General features: G+C 36.6%; 2 protein-coding genes, 1 long non-coding RNA gene and 1 pseudogene across 10 annotated transcripts in view; 3 read left to right on the top strand and 1 right to left on the bottom strand.

Annotated features, from left to right (window-relative positions):
- The window catches only part of LOC127500464 (zinc-alpha-2-glycoprotein-like), a 48,428-nt gene extending 44,208 nt beyond the window's left edge, over positions 1 to 4,220 (top strand). For all 7 annotated transcript variants that reach the window (XM_051871552.1, XM_051871545.1, XM_051871547.1 and 4 more), the window contains one exon: positions 1,297 to 4,220. In XM_051871552.1, the coding sequence (XP_051727512.1) occupies positions 1,297 to 1,931 (635 nt within the window). In that variant the 3' untranslated portion in view covers positions 1,932 to 4,220. The remainder of the gene's footprint in view (positions 1 to 1,296) is intronic.
- LOC127500470 (uncharacterized) overlaps positions 1 to 26,766 on the bottom strand; it is a 94,882-nt gene that overhangs the window by 29,655 nt on the left and 38,461 nt on the right. The window lies entirely within an intron of this gene.
- LOC127500466 (zinc-alpha-2-glycoprotein-like) overlaps positions 5,573 to 26,766 on the top strand; it is a 25,892-nt pseudogene continuing 4,698 nt past the window's right edge.
- Positions 20,147 to 26,766, top strand: part of LOC127500465 (zinc-alpha-2-glycoprotein-like) — a 47,695-nt gene continuing 41,075 nt past the window's right edge. The window contains exons 1-2 of one of the 2 annotated variants that reach the window (XM_051871562.1): positions 20,147 to 20,225; positions 21,169 to 21,214. In XM_051871562.1, the coding sequence (XP_051727522.1) occupies positions 20,214 to 20,225; positions 21,169 to 21,214 (58 nt within the window). In that variant the 5' untranslated portion in view covers positions 20,147 to 20,213. The remainder of the gene's footprint in view (positions 20,226 to 21,168; positions 21,215 to 26,766) is intronic. The other variant, XM_051871561.1, reaches the window with a different exon arrangement.

Raw genomic sequence — 26,766 nt, 5'->3', positions numbered from 1 at the left:
TCCAGAGCTCCCTCCACGAGGAAGCTTTATGCCTATAAATAGAAGCTATTTGCTACTTGGTGTAGACAACGTCATGTGGACCCTGTCCATTCTTCTACCAGCTTAGTGCTGCAATTTCTCCAAGACAAGTTCTCGGATGGTCTATCCCCTTCGACTCTGAAGGTTTATGTTGCGGCCATATCGGCCTATCATGCTCCTCTGGGGGATTCCTCTGTGGGTCGAGACCCCCTTGTTATATGCTTCCTTCGTGGTACTCGGGAGGCTGGGGCCCGTTGTTCATACTAGAACCCCGGCCTGGGACTTGGCCGTGGTAATGGAAGGGTTAGCTGAGGCTCCCTTCGAACCACTGGAGGAGGTTTCTGAGAAGTTCCTCACTTTGAAAACAGTGTTTCTACTGGCTATCTCGTCTCTGAAGACCTTAGCTGTCAGTGCCCATTCGACTAGGCGTATGGCGGCCTCCAAGGCGCTAATGTCAGGAGTTTCCATCCACGACATATGTGATGCGGCTGGGTGGTCCTCCCAGCATACATTTATTAGGTTTTATAACCTTGATGTCGGCTCCACTCCGGGGTCAGCTGTGCTATCTCAAGATAACAGACAGGTACTTGGCACTACGGTGTAGTTGGGATAGCGTTCCCAATGCGTATGACGCAGCGTCTACAGTTCCCATGAAAGGGAACGTTTCGGGTTACGTATGTGACCCTGGTTCCCTGAATAGGGAACGAGACGCTGCGTCGCTTTGCCGTACCCCCAGCATACCTGTGAGCGTCTTGCTTGAGCCATATATTTTAGAAGCTAGCGTTCTTTGTTCTGGGTATGCTTTATAGTTTCCTGGTCCGTGACGTCACCCACTTCTGACGTCTCGTCATGTTATTGGTTAGATTCACGAGTGCTTCACGACGCAATCACGCAGAGGCATTCCCAATGCGTATGACGCAGCATCTCGTTCCCTATTCAGGGAACCAGGGTTACATACATAACCCGAGACGTTTATGGGCATAGAAATGAAATGAAATAGAAATGAAATCGTTTTCAATTTGATTCATTCTGAAAATACAGTATCCTTATGTTCCGTCTCTGTTCTGCAAGAAATATAGTTTAAGGCTTTCGTTTTTGTTTATTCATCCATTTCTATTTGGTGACAACTCTGTTTTAGTAAGAATACTTATTCATTTATGTTTAGACAAAATAGGACACTGTATCAGATCATTTAAATATGACAGTTTCTTGAATGTTTCAAAGGATTGAGAACATATAATATGTGTTACATGTAACAATTCTCTGTTGTTGTTTCAGAAGGGGGAATCAGATACAAAATGATGAAACTAAGCAGGAGTTGGACTTGCACAAGGATAACCAGGAAGGAATACTACCTGAGACCACCGGACTTGAGACCACCGGACCTAGAACCTCCAAACTTGAGACCACCGGACTTGGAACCAACAGACTTGAGACCACTGGTCTTGGAACCAACAGACTTAAGACCACCATACTTGAGACCACTGGACTTGGAACCAACAGACTTAAGACCACCATACTTGAGACCACTGGACTTGGAACTAACAGACTTGAGACCACTGGACTTGGAACCAACAGACTTAAGACCAACAGACTTGAGACCACTGGACTTGGAACCACCAGACTTGAGACCACTGGACTTGGAACCACCAGACTTGGAACCACCAGACTTGGAAGTGCTGAGACCACCAGACTTGGGAGTGCTGAGACCACCAGACTTGGAAGTGCTGAGACCACCAGACTTGGGAGTGCTGAGACCACCAGACTTGGAAGTGCTGAGACCACCAGACTTGGAAGTGCTGAGACCACCAGACTTGGAAGTGTTGAGACAATCAGACTTGGAAGTGCTGAGACCACCAGACTTGGGAGGACACAGGGCTCGCAAAATCGCTAGCCTGACGTCCCGGGGCTAATGTGTTTTCTAGTCGGGCTACCAAAATGTCAGGTGCCTGCCCAACAGGCTATCTTAAATAGTGAAATATACTTCCTTTCTTGATTTGCGTTGCTCTCTTGACTTGTTATATAAAGGAAAAATACGTTTAATGCATTAATGTGTTTGATAAAGACACGGAACTCTCATTTCATGATAAAACGCAACGAACGTGCATTACTTTTTTATTTTCATTTTCAACTCATAAAACCAATCAAGGAAAACATACAAATAGAGCACCTCCTAGTGGTCATTATACAAAAAACAAAAGAAACCTATATGGAATATTTTTTAATAACTTAACTTTACCTAAAAATATACATATTGCTTAACTAACAGAAGTTATTCTGATAAGAGTTTTCCAACACAATGTTTGAAAATTTTAATATGTTTTAAGCCTCATTTTTCTTCAGGCACAAATTATTTTGCAGAATCTCATTAAGCTACATAATTGTGGCGTTCACTTGTTTAGGCAGCAATGGAGGCAAAACAGATCCAAGAGAAATTTCAAAAAGGAGAATTAAAAACAAACCAAAAAGAAGGAAAGAAAAGTAGTGTGTGGGAGTGTTTTACTGAAATTGGTGCTGCCACTCCCTGTAAAAATGCTCTCACTTAATTTTTTGTTGCTAAGCGATAGAGACTGTATGCGCAGTGGAGAAAATTGTGAAAATCAGAGACACTTTTCTTCTTTTCGGGCTACCAATAGCTCAAGAGTGCCTGCCCGAAGGGCTACCAGGGATTTTGAAATTTTGCGAGCCCTGGGACTGGACTTGGGAGCACTGAGACCACCAGCAGGCTAAGGAGCACAGGGACCTGGACCTTGAGACTCCAAAGAATTCCAGTCTCACTTCCTGTTACATACCTACTTAACAATGTAACAGATTTGCATAATGCCAGCCTATGGTCTTAATTGGCTGTCCATGAACAACATCTACTTTGTTCCGTTTTTTGATGTGGCAAAACCATTGCCATCATTACTGTTCGTATCACTGTGTATCAAGTGCTGAGGAAGATCTGGAGCTGAAATTCAGATATGGTACTGAGTGACTGGTTTTCCGACACACACTGTAAGCGGTTGATCAATCACAACAAACTGGGCCGTTTGACCAATCAGAGCATAGCAGGCTCTTGGAAAGGAGGAGCTTAGAGAGACTTGAATCTTTGAATGGACCACTTTCAGACCATTTGAGAAATGAGGTGATGCTGCACTGTATATTGTAACAATGTCAAAGTCTCAGGGAAGAAGGAGGTAGGAATGATCAACGTAAAGTTTAATAAAAAATAAATAAACAACAAAACAAGTAAAGTGGCAGCCCCAAACAGATGACTGCTGCATATAAACAACAACATGAAGCTCCTTTTATCCTTCTGGAGCTCCTCTGTGGGACTCGAGACCGGTGTGGCGCATAAAGTTCAAACACCGGAAGCTCAAATGTGCTGCGTAACAAACAAGAATGAACCTCATTGGTTACGCAGCATGTTTGAGCTTCCGGAAGAGGTTTGCTCTTGTGCGTTATTCAGGTTCGGTTGAGCTTCTGCTTATGTTCGCTGATCAATGTTTACATGCAAGTAAAAGCCTAAATTAAATCTGTTTATCATAAGAAGCAATCAATTCTCTTCAGAAAATTTGGACTAAATCCCTCATTTCATATGGATTGGTTTTCCGGTCTCTTTATGAACTTTTTGAAGTGTCACAGTGTCAGTTGCAAAGGCAGTCTATGGAAGGAAATCTGACAGCATTCTGTCATTAAAAAGATCATTTGTGTTCCGAAGATGAATGAAGTTCTTACAGGTTTGGAATGACATGAGGGTTAATAATTCATTTTGGGGTGAAGGTGTTATTGGATAAAATTCTGTGTTTGCTGAACCGCTTAATGCCTCTTAACAGAAGATTAAACAGTTACTCATCTACAAACAGCACCTGTTCTTAAATCTGTAGTGAATGTTTTATGACCACCCATATCTATTTGTCATTATCTAGACAAAGCATTGATGTTTTTAGTTTACATACACTTTTACTGAAAGTAAAACAGTAGAAATGACTGCTTTCTTTGCTATCAATGCATCAACTTGTGTTCCTCATAGTGTTCCTGTAATTTGACTAATCATAATCAGGTCACGGGTTTGATTCCCAGGGAACGTGCTGATCAAATGTACATCTGTAGTATGAAGTGTAAGACTCTGAAGTGTCTGACAGATGCAAACTGTAAATGTGTCTCTTTGATCAACGTGTTAAATGTGAATATTGAGAAATAAATGAGTCTTGACTAACTGTGTGCGTTCATGTGGTGGACATGTTGAAACATGATGATTAGGTATGAAGATCTTCACTGATATCAGACTCTCAGCTCATACAACAACACATTAGAAAATTTGAAAATAAAGCACGTTTACACTCTATTGATTAATTTAGATTTAGATTTCATTAATTTAATTAAACTTTGTTAAAGAGTTGGAGGGATTTATAACTCAACACACCAAAATATACAAGTTCAGGGATCTGTAAGCAACATTTATAAATCAAAGTAGTGTGTTTTTAAATGCAAAGCATGTATAATAATTGTGTACATTTGTTTAAACCACCTCATAATATGACTGATTATTTGTGAAGTGAATGTGATTGTGTTTTTAAAGACCACATACAGTCTGAAGCTGAATATGTCTGATATGCTTCTAAGGGCTTTACATATAAATCAAGAAGTTAAAATTACCAAAGTAAAACGCATCAGTCATGTATTTTTCATGTACTTCATCAGTTAGGCCTCCATCTTCTGACAGAAATAATTTGTCACATGATGGAAGCCTAACTGATAAGATCGACTCTGATTGGATGAGACTTGTGAAGGGGCGTGTCCAGATCTGTATACAGTTAAAGTTGAAGTCACATACCGCCGCTTGCTGGAGAGATTCAACATTACAAATACAATACTTCATCCTGTAGATCAGATATGATTTTGATTTCTTTCCAACATCATGTGAAATCTGCTCTTGGTCCAGTGAGTGTTTAAACGTGTGTCTGTTCTGCAGGGGGAAATAAGTTGACCCTCAAATAACTGTGTGTTTTTAGGAACAGATTCAGATTCACAGATGATTCACCTCACTATATGACCAACAAAATACTCTTCTCACAGCTTCAAGAGAATATATGAACTTACCTGGTTAATTATACTGATTTAATCCCTCCAGACCAGTTACAACACAATAAAATGACAAGTAATAAATCTATTTAATGTTAAGTCATGCATCATCAACGAGAGTTGGTAATGTGAGTGGCAAATACCATAATGATAAATAAATAAATAAATAAAAAGTTTAGTGTTGTTATTGTTAATGCCAAACATCTGCTTTTCTTAAACATTTGTGCAATTTTCATTGAATATTAAATCAAATTTCAGTCTGTTCTGCACATAAATTTATCAAATGGCTTAAGAAGACTTTATGGCACATAAATCACAGGTAGCTACTAGATTATTTATTTATTAATGTACTGATTGGTTGTCCAACCATGTTTAAGAAAGTTTTAAAGAAGACAATGCTGTTACCAACGAATTTAAATTATTTTTACGGCTGGACTTTTCCTCGGGAACGAAAACGAAAGTGTAATATCACCAATCAACCAGTGAGGGGCAGTAATGCGCTCAACACAACCCGGAAGAGACGAGATAACTTTCGCATTAATGTAGATCTGTTCAAGAGGCTCGTCTGAAATATAATGGACAAAAATGGTTGATAGGCTCTAGTTTTTAAACATTTGTATGTACAGACATAGGAATGTTTTTGCTTATTTTTGTATTGTTTCACTCTTTATTTAGAGATGCGCAGCAAGGTAAGAACACGGTTTATTAGTTTCAGTAGATGATCGACAGCAAAATAACAAATTGCATCATTTACAAACAGTACATAAATAGTATAAAATATAATGTAAAATAAAATACAATTTACAGTATACTTTATAGCAGAATTTGTTTTCAGGGTTTAAGTTAGTTTTATCCACTGTTTGTCGATCGTTTTACATTTTAACAATGTTTTATGTTCCTCAGAGAGACATTTCCTCCACTACAAGTTTACAGTCCTGACTAAAGCAAACACATTCCCAGAGTTCAGTGCTGTGGGTGTGTGTGACGACAGACAGATCAAACACTTCAGTGATGAAGAAAGAGTCTGGATTCTGACTGAAGGTGACTGGACTGAAGCTCCTAAAGATCCACCTGATTCTAGAGACTGGTTCATTCATCAGATCAGGACTCTGACAAACTGTGAAAACTCACAGTGTTCTGGTGAGATTCATGATTTACTCTTATTCATTATCAGATATTATATTTACTGTAAGTTTGTCATGAGTGTTGTTCTGTGATTGTAGAGCTTCATGTTCTTCAGAGAATAATTGGCTGTGAACTGGAGAAACTTCCTGATGGAACAGTGAATCTGACTGTCTTTGATGAATATGGATTTGATGGAGAGGATTTTATATCCTTTAATTCTGACACTATGCAGTGGATTGATAAAAGCCCCAAAGCCAAAGAAACCAAAAAGAAATGGGATCGTCACACAGAACGCAACAAATTCCTCAAGTATTTCCTCAAGAACTGCATGAACTGGATCTCCACATTTAACAACACAAAACAGAGTAAGTTCTGATCAGATCACTTTAATATACTCCTGTCTTTGTGTGTGTGTGTGTGTGTCTCTATGAGTTGAAAATCATTAAGTAAATGTTCTTGATGCAGCAGATAATGTCAGTCATCAGATTGACACTTATGAGTTAAAATTAAGAGTTAAACAAAGAGTTATAAAGACAAAACACTGATTCACCTTGTCATAATTTTATTATCCTTGTTGTTTCCCTTATGTTTTCACTACACAGAAACCATTGAGACACAATCAATTTATGTGCGTATATTTATCTGTTAAATTTCATTATGATTTTATGCTTCTTTTCTGCTCCAGGTTCTCCAGATGTTCATGTCTCTGCGAGGAAAGCTGCTCCTGATGATCACAGTAATCTGGTTCTGACGTGTCTGGCCACTGGTTTCTACCCCAGAGATGTTCAGATGAACATTAGATTGTACAGAAACATCCTTGAGGATCAAACATCTTCTGGAATCAGACCAAATGATGATGAAACCTTCCAGATGAGAATCAGTGTGAAGATCGACTGTAATTATGAAGGATCTTATGACTGTCATGTCATTCACAGCAGTCTGACTGAACCAGTTACAGTAAAATGGGGTAAATATCACTATAAATTCAGTCTTGAGTTAAAGGATTAGTTCACTTCAGAATTAAAATTTCCTGATAATTTACTCACCCCCATGTCATCCAAGATGTTCATGTCTTTCTTTCTTCAGTTAAAAAGAAATTAAGGTTTTTGAGGAAAACATTCCAGGATTTTTCTTCATATAGTGGACTTCACTGGGGTTCAACGGGTTGAAGGTCCAAATGTCAGTTTCAGTGCAGCTTCAAAGAGCTCTACATGATCCCAGACGAGGAATAAAGGTCATTTTCTAAAAAAAAAAAAATACATATACTTTTTAACCACAAATGCTCGTCTTGCACTGCTCTGTGATGTGCCACACATTACGTAATCATGTTAGAAAGGTCACGCATGATCTAGGCAGAAGTACAGATCCAGCACCTACAAAGCGAGAATTTTTAGAAAACAACCAATGGTTTCTCTAGATAAGACTCTTATTCCTCGTCTGGGATCATGTAGAGCTCTTTGAAGCTGCACTGAAACTGACATTTGGACCTTCAACCCGTTGAACCCCAGTGAAGTCCACTATATGGAGAAAAATCCTGGAATGTTTTCCTCAAAAACCTTCATTTCTTTTTAACTGAAGAAAGAAAGACATGAACATCTTGGATGACATGGGGGTGAGTAAATTATCAGGAAAATTCTATTCTGAAGTGAACTAATCCTTTAATATGAGCAGAATGATCTTTATACAGTAATGGAGCTTCTGCATCACTCATTGTAGCAGGAGAACATGATGACGCTGAAATAGATTTATGTTTCTGGTTACAAACAAATACTGTTAAAGTTCCTCAATTCAGTTCAACAGGTGATAATGTTGATGTAATAAACATTCATAATGGTTTTGTTTTCTGCAGATGGAGCATGTTTTGACTGTGAAACAGAACTTCTCTGGCTTTATATAACAGGAGCAGCAGCAGCGTTTCTACTTCTAGTTCTTGTTCTCATTTGTTGGTGGATCGACAAAACGAAACTGTCAAACGGTAAGTTCTGAATATGATTGTTACTGTTTCAAATCTGTTGTTTTTAAATATTCTTCTCTTAAAGATATTTTTATAATGTATGAAGTTGATCTGGATAGTTTGAGTGTATTCAGGGCCTCAGAGCAGGTTGTTGGTTTGTGGTTTATGGACACCAATAGAAATGGTTTTCAATTTGGTTCATTCTGTTAATACTGTATTCTTATGTTCAATCTCTGTTTGGCAAGAAATGTAGTTTGTTTAAGACTTTAATTTTTGTTCATTCATCCATTTCTAATTGGTGACTGTTTAACTAAGAATACTGAATCATGACGGTCACTTTTTATTATGTTGCTTTATGTTTAGATGAAATAGGATGCTGTATCAGATAAATAAAATTTGACAGTTTCTTGAATATTTCAAAGGATTGAGAACATATAATATGTGTTACATGTAACATAATTCTCTTTTGTTGTTTCAGAAGGGGGCATCAGATACGAAATGATGAAACTACGCAGGATGTGGAATCGCCCAAGGGTGGTCAGGAACTCTGCTGTTCACCCGGATTACTACCTGGCAGTTTATTTATGTATACTTATTGTGTATATAATGCCATATAATTATATAACATATGTATATATATTATGTATATATTTTATTTATATCAAAAATATGTAAAAAAAAAAAAAAAAAAAAAAAAAGTATAAATCATAAAAGGTTGATTTTACAAACATTATCTGTAGAGATACCAAGATCCTTTCTTTCAGATCATGTTTTAAATCCTGTCAGGAGACTTTGTCTCTTTGTAACATTTGCTTCATCATGCTGTGTCATGATTAGCTGAGCTACAGGAACACTATAGGGATGGAGATTTCCCCTCATAGTGTTCCTGTACTTTGGCTAATCATGATCAGGTTGTGGGTTTGATTTTCATGCAGGAAAAATGTGTTGATCAAATGTACATCTGTAGTATGTAGTGTAAGACTCTGAAGTGTGTGACAGATACATACTTGAATGAGTCTCTTTGAACAACATGTGTTAAATGACAATAATGAGAAATAAATGAGTCTTGACTAACTGTGAGTGTGTGTTCATACTGGTCATGGTGAAACATGATGCTTAGGTATGAAGATCTTCACTGATATCAGACATTTCTCTCAGCTCATACAGAAACGTGTTAGAAAATAACTCACTAAGATTTGAGATGTCGGCAATCCATGTGGTTTGATTGCAAGGAAAAAGAGAGCTGAACTTGTATGACAACAAGTTACACATGTTGGGTTTCTCTCTTCCTTTTAATCTGTGGGCCAATACCGTTACAGCCCGCCTTTGTCCAACTTTCAAGACCATTTGTAAAGACTTTTCTGTACTCTGACCTGCAGAAATAAAGCGCTCGACACATCAGAGACGCTCTCTCAGATTTCATGTGAAACACTGTAGAGCGTCTGGAATATGAATGACAAGCACGTTTCACACGTTTCACACGATCACGATAAAAGCATGTTCTTTATAGAGGTAGTAATTGTCTGGATTATTTCTCACCCTTGTCTAAGCAATGTGCATCAAGGTAAGAACAGAGTTCTTTTGTTTTACTGATCCGCAGCAGAGACGCAGTCTTATTCACAAATGTATAAATTAACCCTTAAGTTTGCTTATTTAAAATACGCCTACTGTCACGAACTTCACAGGGACACGAAGTTTCTGTCAATCTCATGTTAATCTCTAATAGAGTAGTAGTGCGTCCTTCATATCTCCGAAAAGTCTTTAGTTTTATCATATTCATAAAAGATACATACGCTGTACCGAGTCTTTCCGAAAACAGCCGAGCTCCTAGAGGCGTGTCGTGTGAGCGGAGCTAAAGAGTCACGAGCACGCACAGCTTTTGTGTAGCGATCGTCTGCAAGCTATCAATGGTCAGCTAAACAGATGTATTTAAACACACACAATACACCATCATATTATCCCTGGATAACTTTTGAATCACTATAATGAATATAGCGTATAGTGAATGATGAATAATGAATTTATGAATTCACTACGTTCGTGTTGTTAACATTATATGCACTTAGGCACTGACTGTCAACAAAACAGACATTTGAAGCAGTTTTACTCACCGACCCATGACCGGGATCATTACCGCTGTGACCGCTCCATCTTTCAGTTTCAAACGGTCTGTAAATCCAGTGTAGAACTGGACCTTGTTTATGAAACCATAAGCGCTGATCCTGAGGGCTTGAGCAGCCACGGAAAACACGAGATATTCTCCATTCATTTTAACCAGTAAAAAAGTGATTGCAACTATCAGTTTCTATGGTTATTTTAATAACAAATGTCAAGAGCGCATCAATGTAATGCGTGAGAACAAAACTCTCAGCTCCACTGAACACTGGGTTCTTTGGGAAGCAAGGTTATCTTTCCCTCACAACCAAAAACACACTTCTTTGGTGACATTGTTGATTTTGTGAAGTCCTGTGACCTGTGCAGTGCTGCCGACGACTTCCGTAAAGCCGAACGAAGCACATTGATGGGCGTGCTCTTGCTCTCTCACTCTAGTCGACGTGTGCACGTGGTCTTCCCGGAGAAGTGCCCGTACAAGGAATTCCGACCTTTAGGACGTCACACAGGCCCATACTCAAAAAAAAAAGACTACGAAGTTTATGAGGATTTGGGAGAGTACAGAAACTTGTGCCAAACTTGTGTTTTGAAACTTTGGCCATGTTTAGCATGAGAATCCAACTCTTTAACAGTGTAAGTCAGAATGCATGAAATAGCATTATGAAACCCTTTTCAAACTTTGATTTAAATTATTTTAAACCCTGTCTAGTTATTTTCTTTTTAGTTTTGGCAGCTTATTTGTCTGTGTTTTTAAATAGTATTGATTGTATTCTTTAATCTGTAATAATGCATTGACACTTGTGTGTCCCTAGTGCTCCAGTAGTTCATCTAATTGTGATCAGTGTTAGCAATGAGAAACATGTATTGATCAAATTGCAACCTTAAATTAATTATTTTATTTGTTTAATTCATTATTTTATTTTAGTTTGTTAATTCATGGTTTTATTTAAAAAAGGGGAAAAAAGAAAAATAAATTTTGATGTGGATGTTAAGGCACTAATAATCTATTTAGAAATGTTTTCATGTATTTTCATGTGTCTTATGCAGAGTTATATATATATATATATACAGGTGCTGGTCATATAATTAGAATATCGTAAAAAAGTTCATTTTTTTATTGTAAATTATTTTAAAAAATGAAACTTTCATATATTCTAGATTCCCTACATGTAAAGTAAAACATTTCAAAAGGTTTTTTTTTTTAATTTGTTGATTAGAGCGTACAGCTAATGAAAGTCCAAAATCCAGTATCTCAAAATATTAGAATATTTACATTTGAGTTTCATTAAATGACCATCCCTACAGTATAAATTCCGGGTATCTTTTGTTCTTTGAAACCACACTAATGGGGAAGACTGCTGACTGCCCACAGTGCAAAAACCACTTCCAAGTGGTTTGCTGACCATGATATTACTGTGCTTTATTGGCCAGCCAATATGCCTGACCTGAATCTATGGGATATTTTCAAGAGAAAGATGAGAAACAGTCGATCCAACAATATACAGATGATCTGAAGGCTCAATAGTGCCTCAGCAGTGCCACAGGCTGATCACTTCCATGCCACACTTCACTGATGCAGTAATTTGTGCTAGGAGCAAGTCATTTGCTGTAATATGTCCTGCCGATCAAGTATTGAGTGCACAAAAGAACATACTTTAAAGAACTTGAACTTTTCTGTTTTGCAAATCCATTTTTTGATTGATTTTAGGAAATATTCTAATATTTTGAAATACTGGATTTTGGACTTTCATGAGCTGTACGCTCTAATCATCAAAATTAAAAAAAAAAAAACTTTTGAAATGTTTTACTTTACATGTAGGGAATCTAGAATATATGAAAGTTTCATTTTTAAAAATAATTTATAATAAAAAAATGAACTTTTTGATGATATTCTAATTATATGACCAGCACCTGTATATATATTAGTTAGAAAGTTATTTTGTGCCTCGGCCCCTTTAAGGGAGCGCGCCTGGGAAGAGAAGAGGAGAAGCGAGTTGTACGAGAGTGAGTTAGGCGGCTGGTCATGCTGTTATGCCGATACTTCTGATTAAAGAAAGAAACGTGAATTATCACCATTGTAACCCGTGTTTTATTTATGTTATCCACGCTGAAGAGACTGGAGTGTTCACAGTAGAAATTAAGGGTTACAAAATGTACAGCTTGAAGTCTCTTTAATAAATGTGTCAAATGCACGATTGTGCCTTTTTGGACAATGTGTTGTTCAATGTGCAATAAAAGCAATAACTGTCTTGATTGTGAGTGTGTGTTTATGTCCTGGACATGGTGTAAGAAGCTGTGATAAGCGTTGTATTTTGTGCTTCATCACATGATGATACTGTTACTCTTTTCACTGCAGTATGTGTTGGCAGTGGAGCAAACAAAAATGAAAGTGTTTAAGTAGCTTGTCAGCCGGCACACTCGGCACCATAGAGACGTTTTCATCTTTAATGTACACATAGGAAGCGAGTCTAAAATAGTATAATGGTTCACGTGTCTAAAAACATTTTCTTTATAGTTTGGCTCATTTTTCAACCTCTTCTAAGCGATGCGCATCAAGGTGAGCACAAAGGTAAGAACATTTTACATCTGATCCGCAGCAGAGAAACATGCATTTTATTAACAAATAGCTATAAACTAAACCTTTGAGTTTTATATTATATTATATTATGTATTATTATTCGCGTAAGCCGCGTAACAACACGGGTTCGTTCATTCTGAAAGTGATGGTGTAGGCTATGAGTGTTACGAAATAAGAGGGAATCTGACTAACATCAGAACGCTAGTGGTCACAGGACTCAGGAGACGCATTTCATCTGAAACGCAAGTATCAGGTAACTGTAATGCGTCTTAACTGACCACTCGACATCTGATGCGAACAGGACTTCCCTTCCGTTCGCTCAGATCCGGGACAATCCCGGAGATTCCAGGAGAGGTGCGATGTCTGTATAAACAAACACTTGGTATAAATTAATGTATAGGCTATACGTTGGTTCAGTGATGTTTAATAACATTTTTGACTTTCAATAGCCAGAAAGCCTATATCATCATTGCAGAAGTGGGGGGGGAAGGTGTAAATGCCAGTTTTTATCTGTTCTTTGTCTAATTGACAGATTTTATTTTTTATCTCATCTCTTGCTGAACAATAACCACTAATATCTAAAATATTTATTTCCTACATATTTTATCACAATTTTATGATTGTTTTATGTACTACAAACACTGTGCATTAAGTCCTCGTGGATTTTATACAGTTAAAAATACAATTTAAAATAAATTTAAAAATAAATAAATAAATAAAGATCACAGAATAAGGCAGAAAATATACAGTACCTGTCAAAAGTTTGGAAACATTACAATTGTTTAATGTTTTAGAAGTCTCTTCTGCTCACCAAGGCTGCATTTATTTGATCAAAAATACAGTAAAAACAGTGTAAAATATTATTACAATTTAAAATGGCTGTTTTCTGTGTGAATATATAGTAAAATATAATTTATTCCTGTGATCAAAGCTGAATTTTCAGCATCATTACTCCAGTCTTCAGTGTCACATGATCCTTCAGAAATCATTCTAATATGATGATTTGCTGCTCAAGAGACATTTATGATTATTATCAGTGTTGAAAACAGTTGTGCTGTTTCAGATTTCCATGGAAACCATGATACCATTCAAACATTTGTGGTATATTTAAAAAAAAAAAAAAAAAAGAGTAAAATTAATACTTCAATTCAGCAAGGATGCATTAAATTGATCAAATGTGACATTATTAATGTTAATAAATGCTTTAATAAATGTAATAAATGCTGTTCATTGAACTTTCTATTCATCAAAGAATCCTGAAAAATAAAATATGTCACAGTTTCCACAAAAATATGAAGCAGCACAACTGCTCAAGGTGTATGTGGCAGCTATTGCAGAGTATCACCCCCATTTCTGGCCAGTCGGTAGCTGGGAACGAGCTGGTTGTTATGTTCCTTAAAGGGGCCTGAAAGCTGAAACTGCTCACCCCCATTTGGTTTGACTTTTCCGTCAATGCCCTCCATTCGAGCCGCTACAGTCGGCCAACTTGTGGGTGCTATTACTTAAAGCCGCACCAACATCGGTTAAGTGAGTTGGAAACCTGCAGAAGCTTTCCATTAGTGTCTCCTGCCTTGAGATCGGACAGAATGAGTGTAAGGTCATCCTTAAGCCATGGCACGGTTATGTGCCTTAGGTGCTCTCCGCTCACTTCAGAGCACAGGCTGTAACCTTGACAGCTCTCCCCAACTCTTGCTGTGCCCAGTTCAGGCCCTTAAAGTGTATATTGTGACTTCCGACTCTTGGAGCAGCTTTTCGTGTGCTTCGGAGGCCACACCAAAGGACTGCCGGTGATGAAGAAAAGACTGTCCCATTGGATTGTGGATGTGATTATGGTGGCCTACACATCATTAGGCCTGCAGTGTTCTATTGGACTCCACCAGGGGAATGGGTTGGTCATTGCCCTTTACGTTTGCCAGATTCGACTGTATAACCTGGTCCAGATTTGCTTCAGAGCTCAGCCCAGTCCAGTCTTGCTCTGCATGGGTTGGATTCTGTTCTCTGGATCAGACCTGTCGTTGATATGCTCAGTCTGGTTTCAGCTTTCTGCCTGCTGTACAGATCTGCTCTTTACTAATAAACTGCTCTTCACATAATGAAACCCTTTTATTTGGTCTAAAATATGAAACCCTTATATATACCGTTTATATATGTCAAATAATGAAGTTATTAGATTATGAATTATGCACAAAATCTTTGGTTAAAGGGATAGTTTACCCAAAAAAATGACCATGATGTCATGTTTCACAGCACACAGAACCAAATAGTTTGGAAATATTTATTTGTTAATTTCATTATGATTTTATGTTTCTTCAGATTCACCAGATGTTCGTGTCTTTGTGAGGAAAGTTCCTGGTGATCGAAGTAAGCTAAATCTGACGTGTCTGGCCACTGGTTTCTACCCCAGAGATGTTCAGATGAACATTAGATTGAACAGAAACATCCTTGAGCATCAAACATCTTCTGGAATCAGACCAAATGATGATGAAACCTTTCAGATGAGAATCAGTGTGAAGATCGACTGTAATTATGAAGGATCTTATGACTGTCATGTCATTCACAGCAGTCTGACAGAACCAGTTACAGTAGAATGGGGTAAAGTCCCAGTTCATTTTTGAGTGAATATGTGCAGAATGACCTTTATACAGTAACACTCCTTCTGCATGTATAACATATGAAAATTAATACAAGTCAGTGCTGTTAATATGACCATATTAACCATTAAAGTGCCTCAATTCACTTTGACAGGTTAAATGCATTTATAATGTTTGTTTTCTTCTTCATTCTGCAGATAGAACAAGTTCTGACAGTGAAACAGAATCTCGATGGCGTTTTATAGCAGGAGCAGCAGCAGCTGTGGTCGCAGGTCTAGGGTTTTTGTTTTGGTTTTGTTTTAAAGTTCAAAAGGTGAGTTCTAAATATTCAACATGATCATTATCTTGATTTGAAACATCTTTGTTTAAAATATATTTTAAAATGTATGAATCAGGGGTGGACAGTTTGACAGTATATACTGAATGATAGTAGAAACATCTGAACTAATCAAAATTTGATGATAATTTTCATTATTTTCATTAGTTGTTTAAAATGACTCAGTAGTTTAATATGTGGTTCTAAGATTAATGCATTAACGTGTTGAATTCTGCATCTATGTACTCGTGCTGAAGTGTTTATAAACTTCTGCTTTATCTTTTATGTTTTTCTAGGTTCAAAGTCATAATGTTGTAGAATCACAAACTTCTGTCCCTAATCCTGACACTGAACAAGCTGCGATCAGTCTGTTCAACTACGAGATAGGAGTCACACTACTGACTGGGATCTGAGGAGTGTCAGCCTCAGACATCAGCTGTGTTTACACTGCAAATCTTAATGCACAAATCCAATCTTTTTACCATATCCGATTTTTTACATATCCGATTCACTTTAGACACGACTGGTATCCGATACCTGTGTTTACAATAATCCCCGTCTAAAATTATACATTGGTGATTGATTTACTATGTGACATTGACCCTCTGGTTTTTAATAGCCGTACTAAAATTATTTATTACCGGAGAAAACCTGTTCACTTCTTAATATTCTGTATTATTATTATTATTATTTTATGATTTGTTCATTGATGGAAAGCAATGTGAGGCAGATCTTCATATTTACTTGTAAATGTGAGTATATATTTCTATAGCTCTGATTTATTTTAAAGTGAAATTTTGGCCGCCCCTGAAACGGCTCATATTATTGACATTACCTGAGCAATTTAGTTTATGCAAGCTAGAAAACTTGTGCAAGAACACGCATGTATGGACAGAGCAAAAACGTGTTTAAAATACACGTGCATTAACTTGAAAGCTTGTCCTGTTTGACTTGTTGTTAATGCTGCTAAACTGAATGTATAGCAGAACATCTGCTTCAACAATATTAACAACAACACTGAAGTATGAGAGTATGTGGTTTATCAATCACTCAGACGCACGTTAAAGTCACACTTGTTACTACGGCAGTAAAAACAAGTTTACTTTCACAATTGTCGTTTGATGGGGGAAAAGTAAAACTGTTGTGTTTTATTTAAAGTGAAAATAAAATATCATCGTGTCATACTCAGGATATCTGCCAGCCCACAGATGTCAAGAACCAGCCCTGGTACAAGATATGTTAAATGAAATGTAAATTAAAGAATACTTGGGAAACTTTCTTGCTTCTTGCTGTTAAGGTTTAACAACATCTGTTTTCATAGTGCACTATAATAAATGAATGCATAAAATATACATCTGTTATAGTTTTTTTCTTTTTTTTTTTAAGAAATTTTGATTTTGATGGGCAGTTAAGGACAAGGTGAGTTGATGAGTTGACTAGTCTACTAATAAGTCGACGTGTTTAGTTAGTAACATTCAAGTGGAACATTTAGCCAGGAAATAGCCGAATATAGGCAACTTTTTTTGCAAGTTAACTGTCATGGCAACAGGAAACAACTTTCCAGTCTCCTGAACAGCAGCACAGTCACTGTGGCATCAGAAACACTGCAGAGAAAAGGCCTCTAATGCTGTGATGAGTACGATCCATTCATTAGATGTAAGATCTTCTTCTGTTTTATTTTGTAATTGTTTTATCACATATTCAATGTAAAGCCCTATGCAATGTTTGAGTTACAGTTCTTATCAGTCAACATCTGTGATTTCATGTAAGGCTTATGTGTAGGACTCGTATGTTATAGCAGGGGTGGTGTGGCAGCCTCATTCCTGTGTTTGATGTTTCAGCACTTCTTCATGACCTGATTATAAAACAAGACATTAACAGAGGAGCATCATAAGGATGGTTCAAGATGGCCCAAGCAGACAATGTCACAAATGACTGCAATTGCAGGTTTCAAACAGAGATGGCAACAAAGATGCAAAACTTACGGACTGCAGCTTTAAGAATAACTTTGTTATTGCTACTTCTGTCTGTTCCTGTTAAAGGATTAGTTCACTTTCAAATAAAAATTTCCTGATAATTTACTCACCCCCATGTCATCCAAGATGTCCCTGTCCTTCTTTTTTCAGTCGAAAAGAAATTAAGGTTTTTGTTGAAAACATTCCAGGATTATTCTCCTTATAGTGGACTTTAATTGGCCCCAAACGGTTGAAGGTCAAAATGTCAGTTTTAGTGCAGCTTCAAAGAGCTTTAAACGATACCAGACGAGGAATAAGGGTCTTATCTAGAGAAACGATCGATCATTTTCTAAAAATAAAATAAAAAATGATATATGTTTTAACCATAGACACTCGTCTTGAACTAGCTCTCTTCTTCTTCTTCTCTATTAGAATTCCGGCAGTGTACAATCTGACAATGTGCTAGTGCAAGTATAGAGTACCTCAGGGATGATGTGTTTTTGTAGGCAAAACCCGGAAGAGAGTTAGCATTTTAGGACTTCCGGTTCCATCGCCCCGAAGTCTATGGGTTTTTTGAATGGGTTTTTGCTAAATCGCCTGAAATAAGGTCTGTGGTAAACAAAGCCTCTAAATATTTTCACGTTTTGATCTATGACATAAAACACACCAGTTAAAACCCGCTTGTGATTTTTTAAACCTTTATTGTGGCGGTTGCTAACAAGTTGCTGAAAGGGACTACTTCCTTTGGCGGGGACTTTAGACGTCATCATGACAAACAGGACATTTGGACAGCATTTCTCATGAAAAAGTGGATAAGTATTCATACACAGCGCAGATCATAATCAGCGAGCATGTTTTTGAATAAAGTTGTTGTGTAAATAAAGTTTGAGGAAGCTTGGTGGTGGTGACGTTGATCCGCGACCATGGTGTGCTGTAGTCCGTTTATAGCCTACTGTTACTTTTTATATCTGACGACTTTATTCAGGCTTCAAAATGTGTAAATGTTGTGTTACTTTGTAAAGATTATCTTGATAGACAAAACGTGTAAGTGTCATAACCCTTTGTTAAACACAGAGCTTATTTTTTGCGATTTTCCAAAAGTCTACGGGAAAAATGCATAGGCAATCGAGGGAACCCGTGCGCCGCTAACTTCCACGTTGGCCTACAAAAACACGTCATCCCTGAGGTACTCTATATAACAATTTAGTTCAAAATTTGACCTGTGGAGGGCAGTAATACACTTAGCAGCGTCTACACTGCCAGAATTCTAATAGAGAAGAAGAAGAAGACAGCCAGTTCAAGACAAGCGTCTATGGTTAAAACGTATATAATTTTTTATTTTTTTTAGAAAATAATCGATCGTTTCACTAGATAAGACCCTTATTCCTCGTCTGGTATCGTTTAAAGCTCTTTGAAGCTGCACTGAAACTGACATTTTGACCTTCAACCGTTTGGGGCCAATTGAAGTCCATTATGAGGAGAATAATCCTGGAGTGTTTTCATCAAAAACCTTAATTTCTTTTCGACTGAAGAAAGAAAGACGTGAACATCTTGGATGACATGGGGGTGAGTAAATTATCAGGAAATTTTTATTTGACAGTGGACTAATCCTTGATTTTGAATTAAGTTGCCTTTTTGTCCTAGACACTGTTTAAAACAATTGCACTTCTCCTATTTATTGTCTCCTTAAGATGAATCACTTGTATTTCTCATTTTTAAGTCACTTCAGATAAGATTCTGCTAAATGAACAAATGTAAATGCTTCGAAAACGAAATGTTCTGATTGTGTCTAAATGGTATGCTACATTTTTAAAAATACATAATACACAAAACAGCTGGAAGGGAGTTTGTTCTTTGAGACCATAAGGAAAATGGTAACACTTTACAATAAGATCTCATTTGTTTACATTAAAATATTAACTAACAGTGAGCAATATTGTTACAGTATTTATTCATATGTGCTAACATTAGTTAATAAAAATACAGTTCATTGTTTGTTGATGTTAGTTTACGGTGCATAAAAGAATGTTAACAAATACAACTTTTGATTTTAATAATGTATTAGTAAATGCTGAAATTACCAGAAAAGACTAAGAGACCACCTCAAAATGATTGGTTTCTCTGGCTTTATTGTTTATAGGTATAAGTTTGAGTTGTTTTATCCTGTAAACTACTGACAATATTTCTCCCAAATTCAATAAAGTTCAGTCATTACAAAGCAGAATAAAACAGTAATGATCTCTAAATTTATGTATAGAATTTATTTTTGAAAATGTATTTATAAAGTTACTTATTCTTGTCTAAACTTCATGAGCAGCTCTTTGTATGAATGAAAGTGAAGGTGTGATTTCAGCAAGCAGCCAGTGAGGGGCAGCAAATGCGTCAGCTGTGTTTTTAACAAAATCAAATGGCGAGATGTTTCACACGCGCTCGTTTAAAAACATTTCCTTTACATTTACAGCAATGACCTGGCTTGTTCGTCACTCTTGTCCAAGTGATGTGCATCAAGGTAAGAACAGAGTTCATTTGTTTACTGCTGAGACGTGTCTACAAATGTATAAACTAAACATTTTGAGTTTGCTTTCAGGTTAGGCTACACTCTCAGAAAAAAAGTACAGAATCAGTTTTCCACATTCGTAAAATCAGCCTCTTGGCAACTATCATACCAAATAATATAGCTTGCCTTTCATGTATATCAAACATCTCTAGATTACTAGATATCCCAAGAATATCTGGTTCGAGATTCTTTTTAAATGCTTTAGAAAAACAATCAAATACACTTTCGCAATATTCCTGTAATTTATGGCACAACCATAGTGTGTCAGTTAAGGATCCCTCTGCTACTTTACATCTATTGCAGAGTGGAGAAACCACTGGATAAATGCTGTGTAATTTCACCTTAGATCAATATATTCTATGCAAAACCAAAAGATTTTTAAATGAACAAATGTATTAAAATTAAATAAGACAGTATGTATGGCTCCTACAGTCATGATGAACAAAATGTGTAATAAACTGAAAGCCAACGGAAATCCTGTTAGGTTTTTGTGCAACATGCCATATATTCGACACAGAAACATAAGATAGAAGTAGTCTAATCAAAACAAAAGAATTATATTGTACAGAAATGCTGCCACTTATTTATTCAGTGTTGTGTTCTGACAGGAATGTGTGACATCATGTTGTAACAAATCCCTGACCTGGAGGTACGAGTTTTCCAGGTGCAGTTGAAGGCAGAATTTACTTTATTGATTTATCACATAACTCAAGATTACAGCGTTTCCAACTCCACTTGAAGGGCACATTACACTCGCAGAGGATAATAACTAAGCATTCTGACCACTATCACACCTGCACTGTATTTAATTGATTGTGTTGTTCGAGAAGATGCATCTGCAGAAACAAGCAACCCAAATGCTGGACTAATGCATAGACTGACATTTTCTCAACAGTTGTCTCACAGTGTGAGAAAACAAAATCAAGTCTTGGACATTTTAGGTAATTAAGAAATCCCTGTCTTGTGTTTTTTAAGGTCAATAAAAGAGGACATGTATGGTCACTATACATGACAAGACTTTTTGTCCTAATAAAAAGTGTTGCATACTTCTGTTGTGTGTGTGTTTTCATTGTTGTTTGTGTTTCATATGTTCCTCAGAGAAACACTTCCTCCATTACAAGTTCACAGTCCTGACTAAAGCAGACACATTCCAGTGCTGTGCTGTGCTGTGGGTGTGTGTGACGACAGACAGATCAAACACTTCAGTAATGAAGAAAGAGTCTGGATTCTGACTGAAGATGACTGGACTGAACCTCCAGATCCACCTGATTCTAGAGACTGGTTCATACATCAGATCAGGACTCTGACAAACTGTGAAAACTCACAGTGTTCTGGTGAGATTCATGATTTACTCTTATTCATTATCAGATATTATATTTACTGTAAGTTTGTCATGAGTGTTGTTCTGTGATTGTAGAGCTTCATGTTCTTCAGAGAATAATTGGCTGTGAACTGGAGAAACTTCCTGATGGAACAGTGAGTCTGACTGTCTTTGATGAATATGGATTTGATGGAGAGGATTTTATATCCTTTAATTCTGACACTATGAAGTGGATTGATAAAGTCCAAATGCCAAGGAAACCAAGAAGGAATGGGATCGTCACACAAAACACAACCAGCTCCTGCAGGATTTCCACAAGAACTACATGAACTGGATCTCAACATTTCACAACACAAAAAAGGGTAAGTTCTGATTACATCATTTAATTATTGTGTTTCTAATTCTTGATAAAGAGGTGATTTATCATCATTCAATAACAAATAAATACCAATTGAGACAGTTGAAAATGTTCTTTTGAGTGTCAGGACTTGTTTAGTCTAGTCCTGTTTGGCTTCAGTGCTCTGCTCAGTCCAGTCTTTCTCTGTCTGGGTTGGTTTCTGCTCTCTGGCTCAGTCTGGTTTGATCTTTCTGCCTGGTGTATGGATCTGCTCTCTTCTAGCTCTCTTGTTTATTGTTGCTTTCTCAGATGGACCTTCTGGTTCAGATCCTTTCTGTCTGGCTGCTGGTTGCCTGTTTCTCTTCACCACCGCTCTGCCAATCTGGACTCTGCCCTGCCAGTTGGTGACCTGTGCTTGTTTTTCTCATGGTGTACCGAACGCGCCCCACCCCCTGCTGCCCTGGCCCATTGATTCTAAATGACGAATACAGTAGCCTAACCACCATTAATCGCAATAAACTCCACGTTTTGTTACTTCCAATAAGAATCAAAGTGTCATCTTTAAAAATCTGTCCATTATACAGGCGCCTCATTTCAAGCGGGAGCACAAGTAAACGCGATCATCTCTTCCTCTTTAATGCTAGTTACAGAATAAACATGAATGAACATCTGAAGGTATGTTGAAAGATACAGTACAACTTACTGAAAGATAATATCTTGTGTAATCGCTCAATCAGTGTTTCAACGGCGGAAAGACCTCAATAAAACAGCTTGTAAACACTGTCACCTAGCATTTACCTCAGGCGAGTCCACAGCTTGTCAGTTCGTCAGAGAACTCTAAATATATAGAACGCTATATATAGAATATATAGAACGCTAAATATATGCACTATATTAGCTTAAATATTCATTATATTTCATTTAACTTATTAGTGATGTCTTGATTATTTAGTATGATTATTTGTTCAAATAAATCTATCATGAAAATGACAGCCACTGTGTAAATTATTATATTTCAACAACGAATTGGAGTAAAAACATAATTTTATAATTAGATTTAGAAGTTAATGCAAAAACTGCCTTATGTGCAGTTTACATGTTTACATATAATTTGTTATTTGAGTGTTGATTATTATATCAAAAAATAAATAGCAACTGAATTTAGGCTAATAGTTTGGGCTCTGGACCTTTATTATTATAGTAATGTGATTCTTCATTTAAAGACAGAGACACACTTTGTTCAGTAAAATACTGTTTAATAAAATAAAAGCAAAACCGTTTGTAAAAGCAGTGTTCTCCCCCTGCTGTACCTAATTGAACCGAACCGAACCGTGACTTCAAAACCGAGGTACAAACCGAGCCGTCAGTTTTGTGTATTGTTACACCCCTATTAATTTCTCACCCTCGTGTCATTCCAAACTCGTAAGACACTAGTAAGACACGTGTCTGAGATTAATATTTTGTAAATAAAGTGGTAAATTGTTTTTCTGGGTTTTTTTTGCGCAAACAGAGCACAGAGTCACATGAATTATTTTAATGATGTCTTTACTACCTTTCTGGGGCTTGAAAGTGGTAGTTTCATAGACTGTCTATGGAGGGACAGAAATCTCTCAGATTTCATTAAAAATATCTTCATTTGTGTTCTGAAGATGAATGAAGGTCTTACGGGTGTGGAACGACATGAGGGTGAGTAATTAATGACAGAATTTTCATTTTTGGGTGAACTAACCCTTTAAAGGTGTCATGAACTGGATTTTTTTTTTATTTCATAGTGTTTCCTGAGGTGAACTTATAATGTTAGTATGATTTTTACATCATAAAATGTCATAATTTAGAAATAAAAGGCCATTTTTCTACCCTGATTTTAGCCCTCGCTCAGATTTAAGGGGCGTGTCTGCTGTGAGACTTCAGTGTAAACACCCACTGCTGTGATTGGCTGACATGTTTGCATATGAAATAAGTCTTACATGTGGAACTGGTGCTGCCTGCGAAAACTTTACCACGTTTTTACTATTAGGGCCTACAGCTGCCAAGATTAACTAATTGGGAAAAGTGTTGATTATAGCACTATTTCGGTCTATTCCTGTCACATGAAAGTGTGCAGCGATGAGCACTGTAGCCGATGACAGACAGCCTGTTGATCGTGTGATGGTAGTGATCATGTCATTGGAACTTGGTGTCTGCACTCTCATGAATGCTTTCACCATAACTAGTTTGCAAACATGATGTAAATAAAGCAAGTGGTTCATTGTGCAGTCACTGATTATAACGGGAGTTTTGGCGAGAGTCCAGATAAACTCGTGCTGTGTGATTAACAGCTTCAGCCATTATAAGGAGAACGTTCTCTGATCGCTTCTGTATATAATTTAATCACAATTTAGTAACGCATAAATATTTAGTACATATCAAGCGATCTGTAATAACAGACAAATCAATAGTGAATACGTAATAAAAACAATTACTCACGCTTGTGTGGAGCGACATTACTGTTTGATCCAATATAGTCGGCACAGCATCGTCTTTTAGTTTCAGTCTTCCTGAAAATCCTGCGTTGAATTGTGCCTTATTTGTACAAATCCGTAGTAAAATGAAGTGAACAAAGAACCAAGTTCTTATGGACACAGTCTGGAACTTCATTAAAAATAACATTCATCCACTCTTTCCTAATGTTGGGATCAGAAGGCAGGACTGTTTTTCCACAGCTTGGCACTGCACAGCATCTTGCTGTCTTCGGAGCCATCTTTATCATTTGGTTTCTGTGTAGACCTGCGTTTGCCTCTCTCAGTGTGAATCGGTGGGCGGGGCTAAACAGGCAGTGATGTAGAAGCAGCGGTTGATCTTCTTCTGCGGAGGCGGTGCTTAGCCACACTATTACGTCATAAAGTGACACATTTCAGAACGTGTCGTTTTGGCAGACTGGCTTCAATATAAGCTGTTTTTAGATTAACTAGAAAGTTTTGAGTTCTGAAACTAGTGCAATGAGCTGTTATATGTCAAAAGATGAAAAAAAAAAAAAGATCTGTCATTTACTCACCCTCATGTTATTCTAAATATTCTTAAAACTTTCTTTTGTACAACACAAAGTTTTAAGAACATGAAGAACACTTTTTCACAGAACCAAACTCTTTGTAAGTGTTTGTTTGTTAATTGCATTATTATTTTCTGCTCCAGGTTCTCCAGATGTTCGTGTCTCTGTGAGGAAATCTCCTGATGATCACAGTAATCTGGTTCTGACGTGTCTGGCCACTGGTTTCTACCCCAGAGATGTTCAGATGAACATTAGATTGTACAGAAACATCCTTAAGGATCAAACATCTTCTGGAATCAGACCAAATGATGATAAAACCTTTCAGATGAGAATCAGCATGAAGATCAACAGAAACCATGAAGGATCTTATGATTGTTTGCTCATTCACAGCAGTCTGACAGAACCAGTTTCAGTAAAATGGGGTAAATATCATGATAAATTCAGTTGCTCACATATTTATAACAGGAGAACAAGATGCTGAGATAGATTAATGTTTCTCACAGCAAACAATTACATTTAAAGTGCTTTGATTCAGTTTAACAGTTCATAATATTGATAAAAAAAAAACATTAATTAAAAAATATTCAGAATGGTTTTGTTTATATTTTTTTCTTCATTCTGCAGATGGAACATGTTCTGACTGTGAAATGGATTATACTTGGATTGTTATTGCAGTAACAGCTGCAGTTCTAGTTCTCATGATTGTGATTGGTTACTTCATCTACAAAAGCAGAAGGTCAAATGGTGAGTTATGAATATTCAACACTGTTGCTTTAAGTGTCTTGTTGTTGTAAATATTCTTGTTTTAAAGACATTTGAAAATGTATGAACAAGGGATGAACAATTTTGTCTATATACCAACAGTAGAAATATGTGAACGAGTAGAGATTTTGATGATTTTTGATTAATTTTACTCTGCAGCTAAATATGAAAGAACATTATTGTATGCATTGAATTCTGTATTTACGAAAAATAAATAAATAAATAAATAAATTAGCTGTACTCAGGCTCAAGTTTTTATATAATCTGCTTTATCTTTTCTAGGTCAGAAGGAAACAGTGGAGAATAATATTATGATGACAGGAAATCTGAATAATAATCCTCTCCACACACAGGTATCTACATTACATTTAATGTCTGTCTTTGTGCAGAGAATCATAATTCAGTCCAAAGCTTCAAACAGTAAACCTGCAGTCGATAGTTGAATAAATAAATTTCTAGACCTGGAAAAAATCTTAAGAAGTCTTGGAATTTTTTAAAATTATGAATCTAAATGTTTCTAGTTTTGTCGAGGTCTAAAATATTTTATGAGGTAGAAATTGCAATTTGAAAAATATCCCGATAATCACAAATGACTGGAAAAGTCATAAAAAGTGTAAACATTGAACATTCAGTTATTGAACCTGGATAAATCATGGAATGATTTTATTTTAATAATGATTTTATTTTCATATATTGCCACTCTTAGTTTCTGTCAATAATAAAGTTCTTCAAATGTTGTTTTTGATAAGTGTTCGAAAACATGGAGAAACACTGGTTTATGGGTTCTAATTAGAAATTAAATGTTTTTCATTTTCTTTAAATCTGAGGAGAAACAGTCCTAGGATTATTATGACTATATAAATTTTCAGTTTACTTTTTTTGCCTTCAGCTGTTTCTAATGTCTGTTTATGGGTCACTAATTTAATAAGAATAATTAATCATGTTAGTCTCTGTTGATTATGTTTCTTTATGATCGGTTGAAATATGATGCTACAAACTTCACATTTGACAATTTATTGAAACATTTACAGGATCAAGAACACTT

Source organism: Ctenopharyngodon idella, chromosome 19, assembly GCF_019924925.1.
Source record: "Ctenopharyngodon idella isolate HZGC_01 chromosome 19, HZGC01, whole genome shotgun sequence".
NCBI lineage: Eukaryota > Metazoa > Chordata > Actinopteri > Cypriniformes > Xenocyprididae > Ctenopharyngodon > Ctenopharyngodon idella.
This window is presented reverse-complemented; position numbering and strand designations above follow the sequence as displayed.